Source organism: Phyllostomus hastatus, unplaced genomic scaffold, assembly GCF_019186645.2.
Source record: "Phyllostomus hastatus isolate PE091 unplaced genomic scaffold, TTU_PhHast_1.1 phas_contig_147, whole genome shotgun sequence".
NCBI classification, from domain to species: domain Eukaryota; kingdom Metazoa; phylum Chordata; class Mammalia; order Chiroptera; family Phyllostomidae; genus Phyllostomus; species Phyllostomus hastatus.
Genome location: NW_025333603.1, coordinates 6,174,889 through 6,189,953, shown reverse-complemented (window position 1 = coordinate 6,189,953; position 15,065 = coordinate 6,174,889). Strand labels below are relative to the sequence as shown.

Here is a 15,065-nt window from a genome sequence, read left to right as displayed (position 1 = left end):
CTATCAGGATAACAGGGGGGGAAAAGTCCCAGGCAGAGGGAACAGCATGAGGAGTAGCAAAGAGTTTTATTCCCATTATTGGTAAAGGACAAATTGCTGAATCTAACGTTCAGTTCTAAGTCCTAATCTTACTAGATTTATCAGCAGCATTTGACCTTCTTTGGACAAATTTGTCGTTTGGTCTCCATGACACCATATTCTTCTGGTTTTTGTTCTTCCTTGGCTGGCTACTCTTTTTCAGGCTCCTCTTCTGGTTCCTTCTCATCTCCCTGTTGCTGAATGTTGGAGTCCCAAGGGGCTGTTGTTGGTCCTCCTGTCTATCTGCATCAACTCTCCATCATCATCCAGTATCATGGCTTGAAATACTAGGTATGCTGTCCATTCCCAGATTTATATCTCTGTCCTAGACTTCTCCAAGTCCAGACTCAAACATCCAACCTAACTAAAGATAGGAGCAGTGTCTAGACCCAGCTCCTAGAGAAAACTGTAACATATTCAGGAATTTTTCAGCCTCTTGCTAAAAGCAGCCATTACTAAATATTAAATTATATAAACTTAAAATTAAATAAATTGTATTAAAAACAAAGGTGCCCTGGAGTGCATGAGAGAAGCAACCAATCAATGATTCTCTCATACATGGGTGTTTCTCTCTCTTTCTCCCTGCCTTCCCCTCTCTCTAAAAAATAAATAAATAAAATATTAAAAAATGAAGGTAATAAAAATAAAGGTAAAAATGAAGGTAATATTCAAAACTTGTCACTTTCTAATTATTTTATTATATTTTATTTTCTATGCTCTTGGGGTCATTTATATCTATTCTAGCTGTATTTTGGAAATACTACATAACAGTACGCTACTCTTAACATCTCTTCCTAAGTCCATGTTTAATGACATCATGTTGGTAACTCTGAAACCAACCATGGTGACAGTATTATACCACAGAAACTGGAAAACACAACCAATCAGAATTTGATTTATTATTTTGTTAATTGCCTACACTTAAGAAAGTGATGAAAAAAGTAATACAAGTGCAGATTAAATTTGGACTGTATTGGGTCTGTAGCTATTGCATCATAAATAAAGTAAAAAATTTGAGGAAATATTCTTCTAGTATTGGAATACTAGTATCCAAGTCAGAAAAGTCACTTGACTAGTGAAGTTCCAAAATATGTCTTTATTGTTGCACTTTCGTCTTACTATTAATGTAAATAAAAACATCAACCAATGTTCATCTTGGAACCATACTCATTCATTCAGCACTTGCAACAGTTAGTTGGCTACAGGCACAAGTTTGGCAAAAATCAATTAAAGCTTTGTGTGAGAATAAATTAGCCATGTGGAATTTACAATAAGGAGTATTGCATATTTCATTGTTATTTGTGAATTGTGTTTATACATCACTTATATCAGTAAACTTTATAATCAACTTATGTGGGTACATACATACACACACACACACACACACACGCCCCTTTTTCCTGGAGAGCCAGTTGTTAAATGTTTATCAGCATACCAGTGCTATTACACAACTCAAACTTAGCATGTCCAAAACTGTGCTTTTGATCCCCATCCCAAACCAGTTGCCCCTACAGATGTCTTCATTTCAATTAATGGCACCTTCATTCTTCCAGTTACTCTGGCCAAAAACCTTAAAATCATCTGTGACTCTTCCCTTTGTCACCTATCCTCATTCAACCGATGAGGAAATCATTTCACCTCCATTTTCAAAATATATTCAGGCTCTGACACTTCCCACCACCTCTATTGCTATCACTTTGGTCTAAGCCTGCATGGTCTCTTGTGTGGATTACTATAATAGCCTCCTGAATGGTTTCCATATTTTAATACTGCAGTTAAAATATAAATTAGAAATATCATTCCCCTGCTTAAAACTCTTCAATGGCTTCCCATCTCACTCAGAGTCCAAGCAAATGTCTTTACAATAGCTTACAAGATCCCACAGTATATGCTCCCCATCCTGTTAACCTCTCTGAGATCATCTCTTGCAACTCTTCCCCTCGCTGACTCCACTCCATCTACGCTGACCTCTCTGCTGTTCTCCAAATGCATCATGCATGCTCTTGCTTCAGAGCCTTTGTACTTGCTATTTTCTCTACCTGGAATGTTGCTCTTCTTCCAGTTTTCCCCATTGTTTGCTCTCTTTCTTCTGGTCTTTATTCACATGACACTTTCTCAAGTGAGGCTTCCTGATCACTTGAATTAAAGTTGTAATCCCTCCTCACCCCACCAACACATTCACTACCCCCCTCCCCTACTTATCACCTACTGGCCTATATGTTTCATACAATAAATTTTTGTTATTATCCTCCCCCCACCACTAGAATGTAAGTTCAAGAATTTTTTTGTCTTATTCACTACATATTGCTAGACTTTAAAATAGTACCTTGTACGTAGTAGGTTCTCAGCAATTTGTTGAATGAACAAAGCATTAAAGACTATTCTAAATGCTCATAAAAAGCTTCTTTGAGCCTAATATGGAAAGGGAATTATGGGGCATCCAGATGTGAGTCCTCTACCCTTTGGGTGTTCCACTGACAACTGTGTGCCAGTTTGTCTGTGCCTGTGGGTCTCCCACTTGTGCAGATGGACCACCTGGGAATAGCTGTGCTCTTTCAGAAACACCAAAAATTCATAGTGGACTGAAAATAAAATGACAAAATATACTACTGTGGGCCTAAATCAACAGCATCTCATATCAGACTCTAGCATAGACAAGTAATAAAAGTCACCAGAAAGTTTCAGAAAAATTAGTATTTACTGCATTAGTATGCACCAGGGGGACACAAAGATGATTCAGATACAGCTCTGCCTGGCTCCAAGGAGCTTGCAGTTTGGTGGCCATACTACATATATTGTTATTAGCCCACTAACAGGAAAATGCACTGGGTACAAAGACAACAGAGAGGAGGGAGTGATTAAGTGTAGTAGCAGAGGTGGGTGATATCTGAGATGGTTCCTGAAGCATGAATGGAGGAGGGGGGCGGGAAGGGCCCAAGAGAGAAATTTACAAGTGAGAAACATTTCACCACTAACTTTTCCCCCTCCGTTTAGTAGAAATGCCTGTCTATCTGGATTTTAATAGAAAATAGCCCAGCCAAGCCAGCAAAACTCAGAGTTGTGTGGAGCAGAATTTGAGAACTCCTGGTTATTAGGACATGAAAGGAAACGCTGAATGAAGGGGACAGATGGCAGGAAGGGAGACCCACAGCTTTACAGGGGGCAAAGCAGAGGTGGGACCATTTAATACCATAGGACCCATCAAAGGCTCAAGACTCCAACAGAGAAGGGGGAAAAAATAGAAAGGGCAGAAACACTTTATTCTTGCCTTGGCCGTTGCCTGGAGCACGCTTTCTCCTATTCTCCATCTCTCCTGATAATGTCTGCTCCTGAGGAAAGAGGCCACCTTGATAGTGTAAAAAGTTCCCATGTTCTGACTCTAAAGGCCTGGGTTTGAGTCTTATTAACTGTATGATCTTATGCTCAGATCTTAAGCATAAGATCTTATGATCTTATGCTCAGTTTCAAAACCTTTGCTCATCATAGATTAGAGAGTAAAATCCAAGCTCCTTGGCTTGTTACTCAAGACCCTTCTCCATCTGGCCCCTGATGAGCCCTCCAACCACATCTGTCCCATACCCCCTTCTTATCCCAAACAGCCGAGCACTTCTCTGGAACTCCGTGCTTTCACAGACACTGCTCCCTCAGGCTGACATCTTTGCCCCACCCCACTCCCCGTCCCAAACTGGAAAATTCTCATTCCTCTTTTAAGACATAACTCTGGGTTATCGCCTCCAGGAGGCTTTTCCTGACTGCTAGGTTAGAAACTGCTTCTGGGCCTCAGATTCCCCAGATCTTCCTCTATCCCACCATCTGGAGCACATCTGCTCTTGCCCCTTCCTATCTACTCACTACACAACAGCCAGAGGATTCTTTCCATAACACCGAGCTCACTGCTACTCACCCACTTAAAAAAAAAAAAAAAAACAAACTTCATTTCTTAGCTTAAAGACCATAATCTTTATTGCAGCCTACCAGATTCTGCATGACCTCGTCCACTGCCTGCTCTATACCTTCTCTTCTCGGCCTCTGCTGTCTCTGCTTGAGCCAAATTCCAGCCTTGTTTCTCAATGCACCATGCTTCTCTTTTCTCAGGACCTTGTTTCAACCTGGCTAATTTCTACTCTTTTGAGTTCAGCTCAAACCCTCCTTCTTCTGAGAAGCCTCCCTGTGCCCTGCCCTCCCCCCCACCCCTAAGACTAGTTTAGGTGGTACTTACCACAACAGTAATTTTAGAGCTATTTATGAATTATTTAATGCCATTGTCCCCTGGGTAGGAACCACACTGTCTTGTTCATTACTTCATAAGAGGCACCTAGAGCAGAACCTGGCCTAGAACAGGCACTCAAGCAGTATTTGTTGAATGACTGTAGTTTATCTGGCTTTTCTCATGGCAGCCTGCAAGCTCCTGGAGATCTGGTACCATGTCAGCATCCAGCATCAGGCTTGGCATTTAGTGGCGTTCAGTAGGGATTTTCTGAGTGTGGGAGTCACTGTAATGTGCTGCCCAGATCTTCCATCAGTGAAAATTAAGGATACCAATGCTGTCAGTGGAAAGCCTTTAACTGTCAGCCCCTCCAGGGACAGGGCCACCTTGGCTTCTGTGACACCTCTTCCCAGATGGACCCTCATCCAATGACTGAAGAAGGCAGGGATGTAAGAGACTGGCCAATTTTAGTTTATCTAGGGACAACTCTGACAAGCCATTCTAGCTCCAGACAGTGTGGTGGAGCTGCCACACTGTCCTTGGGTCTGCATGGTGCTCTGGACTTCTTCCTAGTCCTGTTCCTGCCTCTCCCTTCCATGGATATTGATCCCCAGGGTGCTTCCTCATGGACATCCTGCACTGCAGTCCCATCGCAGATTCTGCTTCCCAGGACCCCAATGTGCAACAGGCCATCCAGCATTTCTTCCCCTTCTACCTGCCATACCTTTCAGGAACCATTCATTCATTCACCTCAAGTTTATAGACACCATTCAGCTGACAAAGTGTTTCACATCCATATTTCTATTAGTCCCATTCTGTACTGCCTACCTGCGGCAAGAAGGCTAGCCTCACTGAACAGATAGAGAAACTGAGGCTGAGAGAAAGGTGGTGTGACAAGCCTAAGGCCAATGCACTAATTTACAAGCTAGATCTCAGTTCCAGATTTTTGCCTCCTTTCCTTACCAAGTCACTGCATCCCAGAACAAGGCAAAGAGAGAGCCTTGCTGAACTACATTCTCGATGGTCTTAATGGTCAGAATCTTGGAATCCTGGTTTTGCCCTCCAGGAGGGCGCAGCGCTGGACCCAATGCTCGCTTAGTAATGATGAAGAAACTGAGGTCCCGAGTCTGACTCTCCACTGCTCGCTCAGGGAGGAAAACGAGAAGGGGGCGCGTCCTGCCTAGCTGGCCGGGTGGCGCCAGAGCCGCCTCCTCCCGCCCCCCACGCTGGGTTACCCACCCCCTTGTTTTTGCCCTCGCTACGCAGCCACCCCAGAAGCGAGTCATGGTGGCTGCACTGGTTGCAGCGTGGCTGCTTCTAGCAGCCGTGGCCTGCACACAGAGAGAGCAGGACTTCTACGACTTCAAGGCTGTTAACATCCGGGGCAAGTTGGTGTCCCTAGAGAAGTACCGTGGCTCGGTGAGTGTACACAGCGCGGCCTCGGCGCCGCCTGGGCGGGGCCTGATGGGGGCGCCCCGCTGCTGGGAACTGCAGGCTGTTGTTTCTAGGGGTCTCCAGCTGCCCAACAACACAGCAATGTCTCCCCACCGCCACGCGGGCATTCCCTCCAGAGCGCAGCTCCCCCAGATCCTGCTCCAGTTGGTCCCGTGACTACGTGGCGCGGCCCTGAGGCACAGTGAAACCTGAAACTCTCGCAGCCAGCTCTGATTTCACTGCCGGAGACTTTGGGCAGTGGGTCTGGGCCTCTCTCAGAGGCTGGCTGCCCCCGTAGAGCCTGTGTCACAGCAAGGGTGGAAAAAGTAACCCTAGCATCCTGCGGTCTTTGTCTCTCCTATCCCCACTTTCCCTGTCTGCAACTCAGGAAGTTGATGATAGTAAGTTCAACGAGAACATTGTGGAAATAAATGTGCAGTGCAGAGGGAGTGTGTGGGTACCTTACTCAGATCACCCTCCAGGGAGGACACTGAGGCCAGAAGAGGGGAGGTATTTGTACAAGGTCACACAACGGTAGAAAGCACAGAGCCGGGAGGAAAACCATTCATCCACCCTTGATCTGCTCTAGGCAAGCTCCTAAGATGACAGCTCAGGAGATACGAGTCATCCAAGTTAACTGCTGCCTCCTTACCAAGAGGGCATCTCAGCTCATAGAGGTGTTTGGAGTGGAAGTGTGTGGTGAATCTTTGAATAAGAGTGAGCTTTAGGAAGACCAAGAGCATTTGGGGCAGAGAACTGTCTGAGTCAAGGCTCCATAGTAAACAGCAAGGAACCTGATGGAGAGGTGGTGGTGGCCGGGACTTCAAGCAGTTGTGCTTGAGGAGTGTAACGCTTGAGTCTGAGAGTGGTGGACGTTGAGGTTGAAGAGGGTCCGGAGACACTAAGAGGGGCCTTGAACACTACATTCAGAGACACCTAGATATTGCACTGTGTGGAATGAAGAGCCCTCCAAGTTCTCTTCTCAAGTGAGGCTGTGGTATGGGAAGGGCGAGGAAGTGGTCTCTACTAGACAGGTGGGCCCATTGTCCAGATTCAGATGGACCACATAAAAATGGATGTCAGCATTCTTCTCTCGGGAGCAAGGCCATTTTAGTGAAGAAAGTGCTCTCTAAACCTCTACATTCTGGGGAAAGTAATCCTTGTCCTCATTTCCTCCCCAAGGTATTGTGAGTTTCAAATGAGAGACAGTGTGGCAGCACTTGATAGAGTGCTCTGTGCCTGTGTTTGGTGGGCCCCAGCAGGAGCTGTGTCCAGAACTCAGAGCAAAGAGCCAGTAAGAGCAGGGCCCGTTCCCATCAGGCCTTTCCTTCCTTCTAGTGCAGTGGGCTACAGAACTCCAGGTTTACCACTTGACCAGCTCTGATACTTATTAATTCACTATTTTGTATGGAGCACCTTGTGTATACCAAGTACTAGGCCAGTCCTGAGGATTCAGCGGTGAACAAAATTCAGTGGTACCTCGGTCCTCTTTGTGATGAGTCCCAAAAATGCCGAAACCAATGAGTACTGAGCAAGTAAGTGAGGAGTGATGAAGCATTTTCTCTTGCGGATGGCATTGTAACTCATACAAGTTCTAGCACGTGCAACAAGTCCTGAGCAAGCACCAAGTGCTGAAACATTTTTTTTCTCATTCAAAATGCAATGAGTACTGGTTTTGACGAGTTTTGAAGCCAGCAAGTACCAAGGTATGACTATAGATAAGTTTCCACTTTAATAAAGCTTATATAAAATGAAGAGGAGAGAGAAAATTAAAAAGGAACAGAAAAATAAATAAGGTATTTCCTAGTAGTAATAAGTGCTATGACAAGAATAGAACAAAGTCTATTTGTTTTCAGAAATAAGGCATCCAGGATGTGAGGAATAGAAATCCTGGAGAAAAATGACCCAGAGAATAATTCCAGAACTCTGAGTGTTTTAAAACTCTAGATCATTGGTAAATGCACAGGAGCAAGAGGCCAAAAAATCAATCGGAAAGAAATTGGAAAAAAAATGTCCCACAGCTGCTAAGTGTTAAGAGTTAGAATTTGAATCCAGGCAGTCCAAGTCCAGCTCCAGAGCCCATGCCCTTGAACCCCACGTTTGGAGGGAAACCAGCAATAGTCAGTCCAGGAAAGCTATAAAACTGGGGTGTCCATCCTGCGGCCTGCAGGCTGCATGTGTCCCAGGATGGCTATGTATGTGGCTTAACACAAAATCATAAATTTACTTAAAACATTATGAGATTTTTTGCGTGATTATGTGTCATAATGTATTTAATGTGTGGCCCAAGACAACTCTTCTTCCATTATGGCCCAAAGATGCCAAAAAGTTGAACACCCCTGCATGTAAATGATGCTGAGTTAACCCCAATCTAGGTCTGCCCCTTGGGCAATATGCTTATTTATTCACCTGCACATAGTTACTGACTCATTATGTATATTTCATGGCAATTTTTTTAATTGAAAAAAAATTTACTGGTTCTAGTTCCCACTGCATACTTGGCACTGGGTCCAGTTGTAGAGATATAGCCATGAAAAAGACTATGATTTATGCCCTCAGGCCAACTGGGAAGACAGTCATTTAGACTATGAGTTTGCATGAATCGGTGACCATTTGGGAAAGTGCTTGCCTGCAGCATGAGATTATGTACATGTAGCCCTGAGTGTAGTGTGTGTGCATGTGTGTGTATGTGTGAATGATATGTTTGTTTGCTTGCTACAAATTAACTAGTGTATTTGGATACGTCTGTCTGTTTGGGTCACTTGAAGGATAAACTTTTTGGTTTCAGGCATGGTACTAGAAGTAGGATTTCCTTCCTTCCAAAAGAGTGGGAAGACACACAAGTTGCAGGATAAAAATAAATAATTTTCAGTGCAGTCAATGCCCAGGGATCCAGCAGAAAAGAAAGTGGAAGACCCCTGACTAGGGAAGGAAGTTAAGGATCCCAGTTTCAGGACTTCGGGTTAAGAGGGGAGCATAGGTAAATATGCTTTACCTCCTTGCACAATTACAGCAAAAGTTACAACTAGACTATAAAACAAATATCAGCCAGATTCATCAGAAAATCAAGCTTTATGGAAGTCTAACAACCAAAGATTTAAAGAAGCCACATTCATCCAGATAGGCCATGCTGCTCACACTGGAAGTCAAAGCAGCTGTACCTAATACACAGAAACAAACACAGGAAAGCTGCCAAATTGAGGAGACAAAGAAATATGGCCTAAATGAAAGAACAGAACAAAACTCCAAAAAAAGAACTAAATGAAATGGAGATAGCAACCTATCAAGTGCACAATTCAAAACAGTGGTTATCAGGATGCTCCAGGAGCTCACTGGGTACTTCAACAGAATTAAAAAAAAAAGACCCAGACAAAAATGAAATAAAAATATATATATACGGGGAACCAACAATGGAGGGGATGAGGCTGAGAATCAAATCAGTTATTTGGAACATAAGGAAGCAAAAAAGCATTCAATCAGAACAACAAGAAGAAATAATAATAATAAAAAAAGAAACGAGAGTAGGCTAAGGAGCCTCTGGTACATCTTCAAATGTACCAACATCCAAATCATTGGGGTGCCAGAAGGAGAAGAGGAAGAGCAAGAAATTGAAAACTTACTTAAAAAAAATAATGAAGGAAAACTTTCCTAATTTGGTGAAGGAATAGACATACAAGTCCAGGAAGCACACAGAGTCCCAAACAAGTTGGACCCCAAGAGAACCACACAAAGACACATCATAATTAAAATGCCCAAGGTTAAAGATAAAGAGAGAGGTATTTATTTATTTATTTATTGTTAGAGAGTAGGTAAATAAATTTTATTTATTTTTAAAGAGTAGCTCAAGGAGAGAGAAAGAGAGGAAGAGAAACATCAATGTGTTAGATACATCAACTGGTTGCCTCTTACATGCGGCCTTCAACCCAGGCATGTGTCCTGACTAGGAATCAAACCAGCAACCTTTTGGTTTGTAGGCTTATACTCAATCCACTGAGCCACACCAGCCAGAGCTAAAGAGAGAATCTTAAAAGGAGCAAGAAAAAAGCAGATAGTTACCTACAAAGGAGTTCCCATAAGACTGTCAGCTGATTTCTCAAAAGAAACTTGGCAGGCTAGTTAGGGACTAGCAAGAAGTGTTTAAATTGAAGGGCAGATGAAGTGCTTCCCAGACAAGGCAAAACTAAAGGAGTCCATTATAACCAAGCCATTATTAAATGAAATGTTAAAGGGAGCTGTATAATTAAAAGAAGATCAAATCTATGGACATTAAAATGGCAACAAATTCAACTATCAACAATTAAGTTTAATAAACAAACTAAACAAACAACCAGAACAGGAACAGAATCATAGATATGAAGATTGGGAGGGGGAAGAGGTAGAATGGGGGGAAAGGTGCAGGGATTAAGAAGTACAAATTGACAGGTACAAAATAGACGGGGATGTTAAAAACAGTATAGGAAAAAGAGTAGTCAAAGAACTCATATGCACGACCCATGGATATGAACTAAGGGGGAGGATTACTGGAGGGAATGAGGGTACTAGGTGGAGTGGGTTAAAGGGGGGGAAATTGGGACAACTGTAATAGCGTAATCAATAAAATATTTTTTTAAAAGGATCCCAGTTTCTTACTACCACAGGCAAACATGGCATATGATATGCTGATGCAAATGGGGGAGGTTGTTCTGCCACCCTGTGGCCCCAAGGAGTGGGTTGTTTCTCATCTGATGGAGGCAGGGTGAAGGAGTTACAGCTCAGTGGTTCTCATTCTGTAGCCCAGTGGTTCTCAACTGGGGGTGATTTTGCTCCTCAGGGGACATTTAGCAATGTGTGGAGACATTTTTGATAGTCAAGACTAAGCATCTAGTGGATAAAGGCCAGGGATGCTGCTAGACGTCCTACAATGAACAGAGTAGCCCCCTCACAACAAAGAATAGCCAGCCCAAAACATCTAACCTGAGCAGTTTGCGCCTGTGCATGTCCAGAGTCCCAGGCTGCCCCTGGGCGATGGCCCTCTTTAGGGAGCCAGCCAGTATAATCCTGGCTCTTCTAAAAAGGTGGCCAGAGAGATAAGGCTGGGCAGCCCAGACACAAAATAGGATTTAAAATTCTTAATAATATATAAATAGAAGCCAAAAAGATAGCATTGGTGCCAGAATTCTAATTGCAGTATTGTAATCGAAGTTCCATCACCCATCTTTATATTTATCATCCTAAAGGATTCCTGCCTTTATTTACCTAAAGGCACTAAATAAATTTATAAATAAATTTGTATAAATTAAGTTATTATAAGGCTATAATAAATTGAAGGGTGAGTCTAGTGATAGAAGAAAGTAGTATTGTTTGCAGGAGGGAGCAGGACAAAACGGGATTGCCCTGGGGACCATGGGGTCCTTTTATCAAGAAAGCCCATGTCTGTCTATGTACCCACGCAGGTGATTGTGTATGTGTGCACACTTACTTTTTCATTTAGCAGGCACTTTCTGAGACTTTTCCATACATCAGCCCCTGGAGTGAAGTGGACATAGCTCCTGTCCCCAGTGGGCTTAATTCTAGAAGGAAGACTGACACATGTAGAGGCAACTACAGTGATGGGCCAGAAATTGAACCAGGTCTACCTTCCTACTCCCCCACATCACTTCTTGATGTGACTCTGCCATGTGTATGCCTCTCAGTGATTGTGCTGTGTGTTTGTAGATATGTGTGATGTGTGCTAATGTATCTTTGTACCATGGGGCATATGCATACCCATTTGTGAACGCTGTATGCTTATTCTCATGAGTGTTCATGCATGTGTATGCATACATATGTATAAGCCCTGTGTGTCTGATTGCATTTGTGCCTGTGTGCATGTGTTTGTGTATATATGAGATCATTGCACTCACATTTACATGTGTACATTGTGATCTTGTATGTAGGAGAGAGTATTAATTGCTGGGGGGCAGTCACACATGTGGGCATATATATCTAGGCATGTACAAGTACATGCCTGTTGACTGGGTTGTGCATGTCTGGATTTTTGTTTTTGTCACACAGGTGTCCCTGGTAGTGAATGTGGCCAGTGAGTGTGGCTTCACAGACCAGCACTACCGGGCCCTGCAGCAGCTGCAGCGGGACCTGGGGCCCCACCACTTCAATGTGCTTGCCTTCCCCTGCAACCAGTTTGGCCAACAGGAGCCTGACAGCAACAGGGAGATCGAGACTTTTGCCCGCCGCACCTACAGTGTCTCTTTCCCCATGTTTAGCAAGGTTGCAGTGACTGGCACTGGTGCACACCCTGCCTTCAAGTACCTGACCGGTGAGTGCAAATCCTTCCCCTTACCTTCCCTCAGCTGGCTGAGGCCATGGCTTCCTGGAAAGCAGAAGCCACTGGCTGCCTGGGTGACCTGGGACCCTTTCCCAACCAGCCCCGCGCTAAGATGTATTGATGGTCTATTCCAGCACTAATTTTTGAGGATGTACTGAAGGGTATTCCTGCCTAAAGAATATCTTCACCCTGCTGCTTTTAAGTTCTTCCCCAGAGTTACTCTTGAAGACATCTTTAAAATCCTTTGCATAGGTAGGGACTCCTGGAAGGAGACTGGACCCTAAGATTTTAGTCAATTGTGAATAGTTGGACTCAGGATGAAGAGACTACAGTGCAGACAGGGAGGGGATGCCATGTGCCCAGAGAAGCTGATAGGCATCTCCTATCCTGAGTCAGAGTCAAAGTCTATAGGCCACAGGAGAGAAACCTGAGCTAAAAAAGCAGATCCCAATAATCTCAATATTTAGAAATAGATCCCTTCTCCAGCCCCCAAGCTTCAGAGCCACAAAGTGGGGTCACAGGCCACACTTGTCATTATGGCCCTGTTTCTTCCCTGGGGCCTGTCTCCTCCTTTGGGGACTCCTTTTTTGCCTTCTACTCCCTGCTTGTGGTTGCCTTCAAATCCCTTGCCACCCCCATCCACCCATTTACCTGGAGAAGTAAATGAGAAACAACAGTGTAGCAAACAAAATTTCCCTTACAAAGGCAAGTTGGAATTTTGCTCTGCAGGTCAATGTTAATATTTGCTTTTTCTCTTCCTGTGTCTTTTTATTAGTTCCTTCCTAGTTACCATAGTTATAGATCAAAGCTGATCCTGCTTTGGAAGTACCTGGGGATCTCTTGATGTATTATGCTGCCCTGGCTAGTGTAGCTCAGTGGATTGAGTGCCAGCCTACGAACCAAAGGGTCCTGGGTTCAATTCCCATTTAGGGCACATGCCTGGGTTGCAGGCCAGGTCCCCAGTATGGGGCACACCAGAGGGAACCACACATTGATTTTTCTCTCCCTCTCTTTCTCCTCTTCCTTCTCCGCTCTCTAAAGATAAATAAATACAATCTTTTTTTAAAAATGCATTAGCCTGAAACCTACTGAAGCAGGGCCCAAGAATCTGTTTATTTTAAGCACCCCTCACCACCACCACCACCACCATGATTTAGATGCAACCAGTCCATGAACTAACATTTGAAAACCATTTAGATTACATTAGGGAGTACAGTGTGGACTATTCAGTCGTTTGAGTTCATTAGTAAAGGACGATCTGATACTGCTTTGGCAAGCACTTCACAGAATCCTAGAGCAGTAGTTCTTAACCTTGGCACCACATTAGAATCGACCTGAGAGCTTTTGAAAAATACTGATGCCTGAGTCCTACCCCCCTCTGATTTAAATGGTTTGCCTCAAGGAACGAATGGACACTAACAGTGGAATTCCAGGGGACAGTACACAGGGAAGCACACTTTGCTCTCCTTCTTCCTTTTTCTCTAGAAACTTCTGGAAAGGAACCCACTTGGAATTTCTGGAAGTACCTTGTGGCCCCAGATGGAAAGGTGGTAGGGGCTTGGGACCCAACTGTGTCAGTGGAGGAGATCAGACCCCAGATCACAGCACTTGTGAGGAAGCTCATCCTGAAGAAGCGAGAAGACTTATAACCACTTTCCCTCCTCACCTACTGTCCCCTTCCCCCCTACCTTGCTTTTTGGTGACCAAAGCAAACTCAAATGGTGCTTCAGAGGGAGACGATGGCTCTCCTTCACCCATACATATCTCACCTATGCCATCACTCCTGTGAGGGGGGAATTCTAGCATTTTGATGATTTGAGTCTTAGAGCAACCTATAGGAACTCCGGGCCAGTGAGAGCCCTTGACCAATGAATCACCAGCCAATAAGAACTTCTAGCCCATGAAAACATGTGGCAAATAGAAGTGTATCAAGCAACAATCTCCCACCTATTAAGAACTCTATGAAACAGGGCTGATTCCTACCTCACAGGGCTGTTGTGAGGATTAATGAAAGACCTATGAGCGTGCCTAGGACAGTGTCATCCCAATAGGAGACACTCAATAAATGTTTTCTGCATATAAACAAAAAAAATAATGTGATCAATGAAAACTTGCACCCAACATGGATTCCCAGCCAATGAGAATGGTCAAACATTTATTGTTGTTGTTTTCTTTTGTATTATTATTTTTAATTACCAAAGGAATGTAAATTCATTGTAAGACAATGCAGGATGACGTGATAAAATGAAAATGTACCCCTCAAGCCTTTTTGTATTGGGCTGATCATTATGACTCACTGAAAGTTCCCTGACCAAAAGTACACGACAATAATGAAGACACAAAAGATATGAATAGATAATTCACAGAATATGGATGGATAATAAGGATATGAAAAGATAGCTGGCTTCATTCAAGTTTGAAAGATTTTAAATTTTTTTTATCTTCACCCAAGGACATTTTTTCATTGCTTTTAGAGAGAGGAAGCAAGAGAGAGAAACATCGATGAAAGAGAGAAGCACTGATAGATTGCCTCTGGAGTGCACTGGACTGTGGATTTGACGTGCCAGAACTAGGGACCAAACCTGCAACCTAGGTATGTGCCTTGACCTAGAATCGAACCTTCAACCCTTCAGTTATAGGACAGCGCTCCAACCAACTGAGCCACATTGGCCAGGGCATCAAGTTGGAAAGATTTTAAAAATGATAATACCCATTGTTGGTAAGGATGTGGGAAAATAGGCATTTGTATAAACTATTGTTGGGACAATAAACAGGCACAAGTTTTTGGAGGGTGATTTGGCAACATCTTTAAAAACAAAGTGTTCATACCCTTTGATCCATTATTTCTATTAGAAGACTCCCAAATTGTGCAAATATATATGTACAATAATATATGTATACACTGTTCATAATAGTGAAAATTGGATGTAATCCTTGTGTCCATCAACATAATTTATTACCAACTTACGGTCTACTAATAAATTATGGTACAAATCCAAATGATACACTAATATAGTTATTAAATTAATGAATTAAATTTCT

The 15,065-nt window shown here is 43.4% G+C and overlaps 1 protein-coding gene across 1 annotated transcript; it reads left to right on the top strand.

The window, feature by feature from the left end:
• The first annotated feature begins 5,518 nt into the window (after window positions 1–5,518).
• Window positions 5,519–14,286, top strand: GPX7 (glutathione peroxidase 7). Its single transcript, XM_045858062.1, has 3 exons — window positions 5,519–5,704; window positions 11,753–12,014; window positions 13,509–14,286. The coding sequence occupies exons 1-3, from the start codon at window positions 5,570–5,572 to the stop codon at window positions 13,670–13,672; spliced, it is 561 nt and encodes a 186-aa protein (XP_045714018.1). The 5' UTR covers window positions 5,519–5,569; the 3' UTR covers window positions 13,673–14,286.
• The last annotated feature ends 779 nt before the right edge of the window (window positions 14,287–15,065 follow it).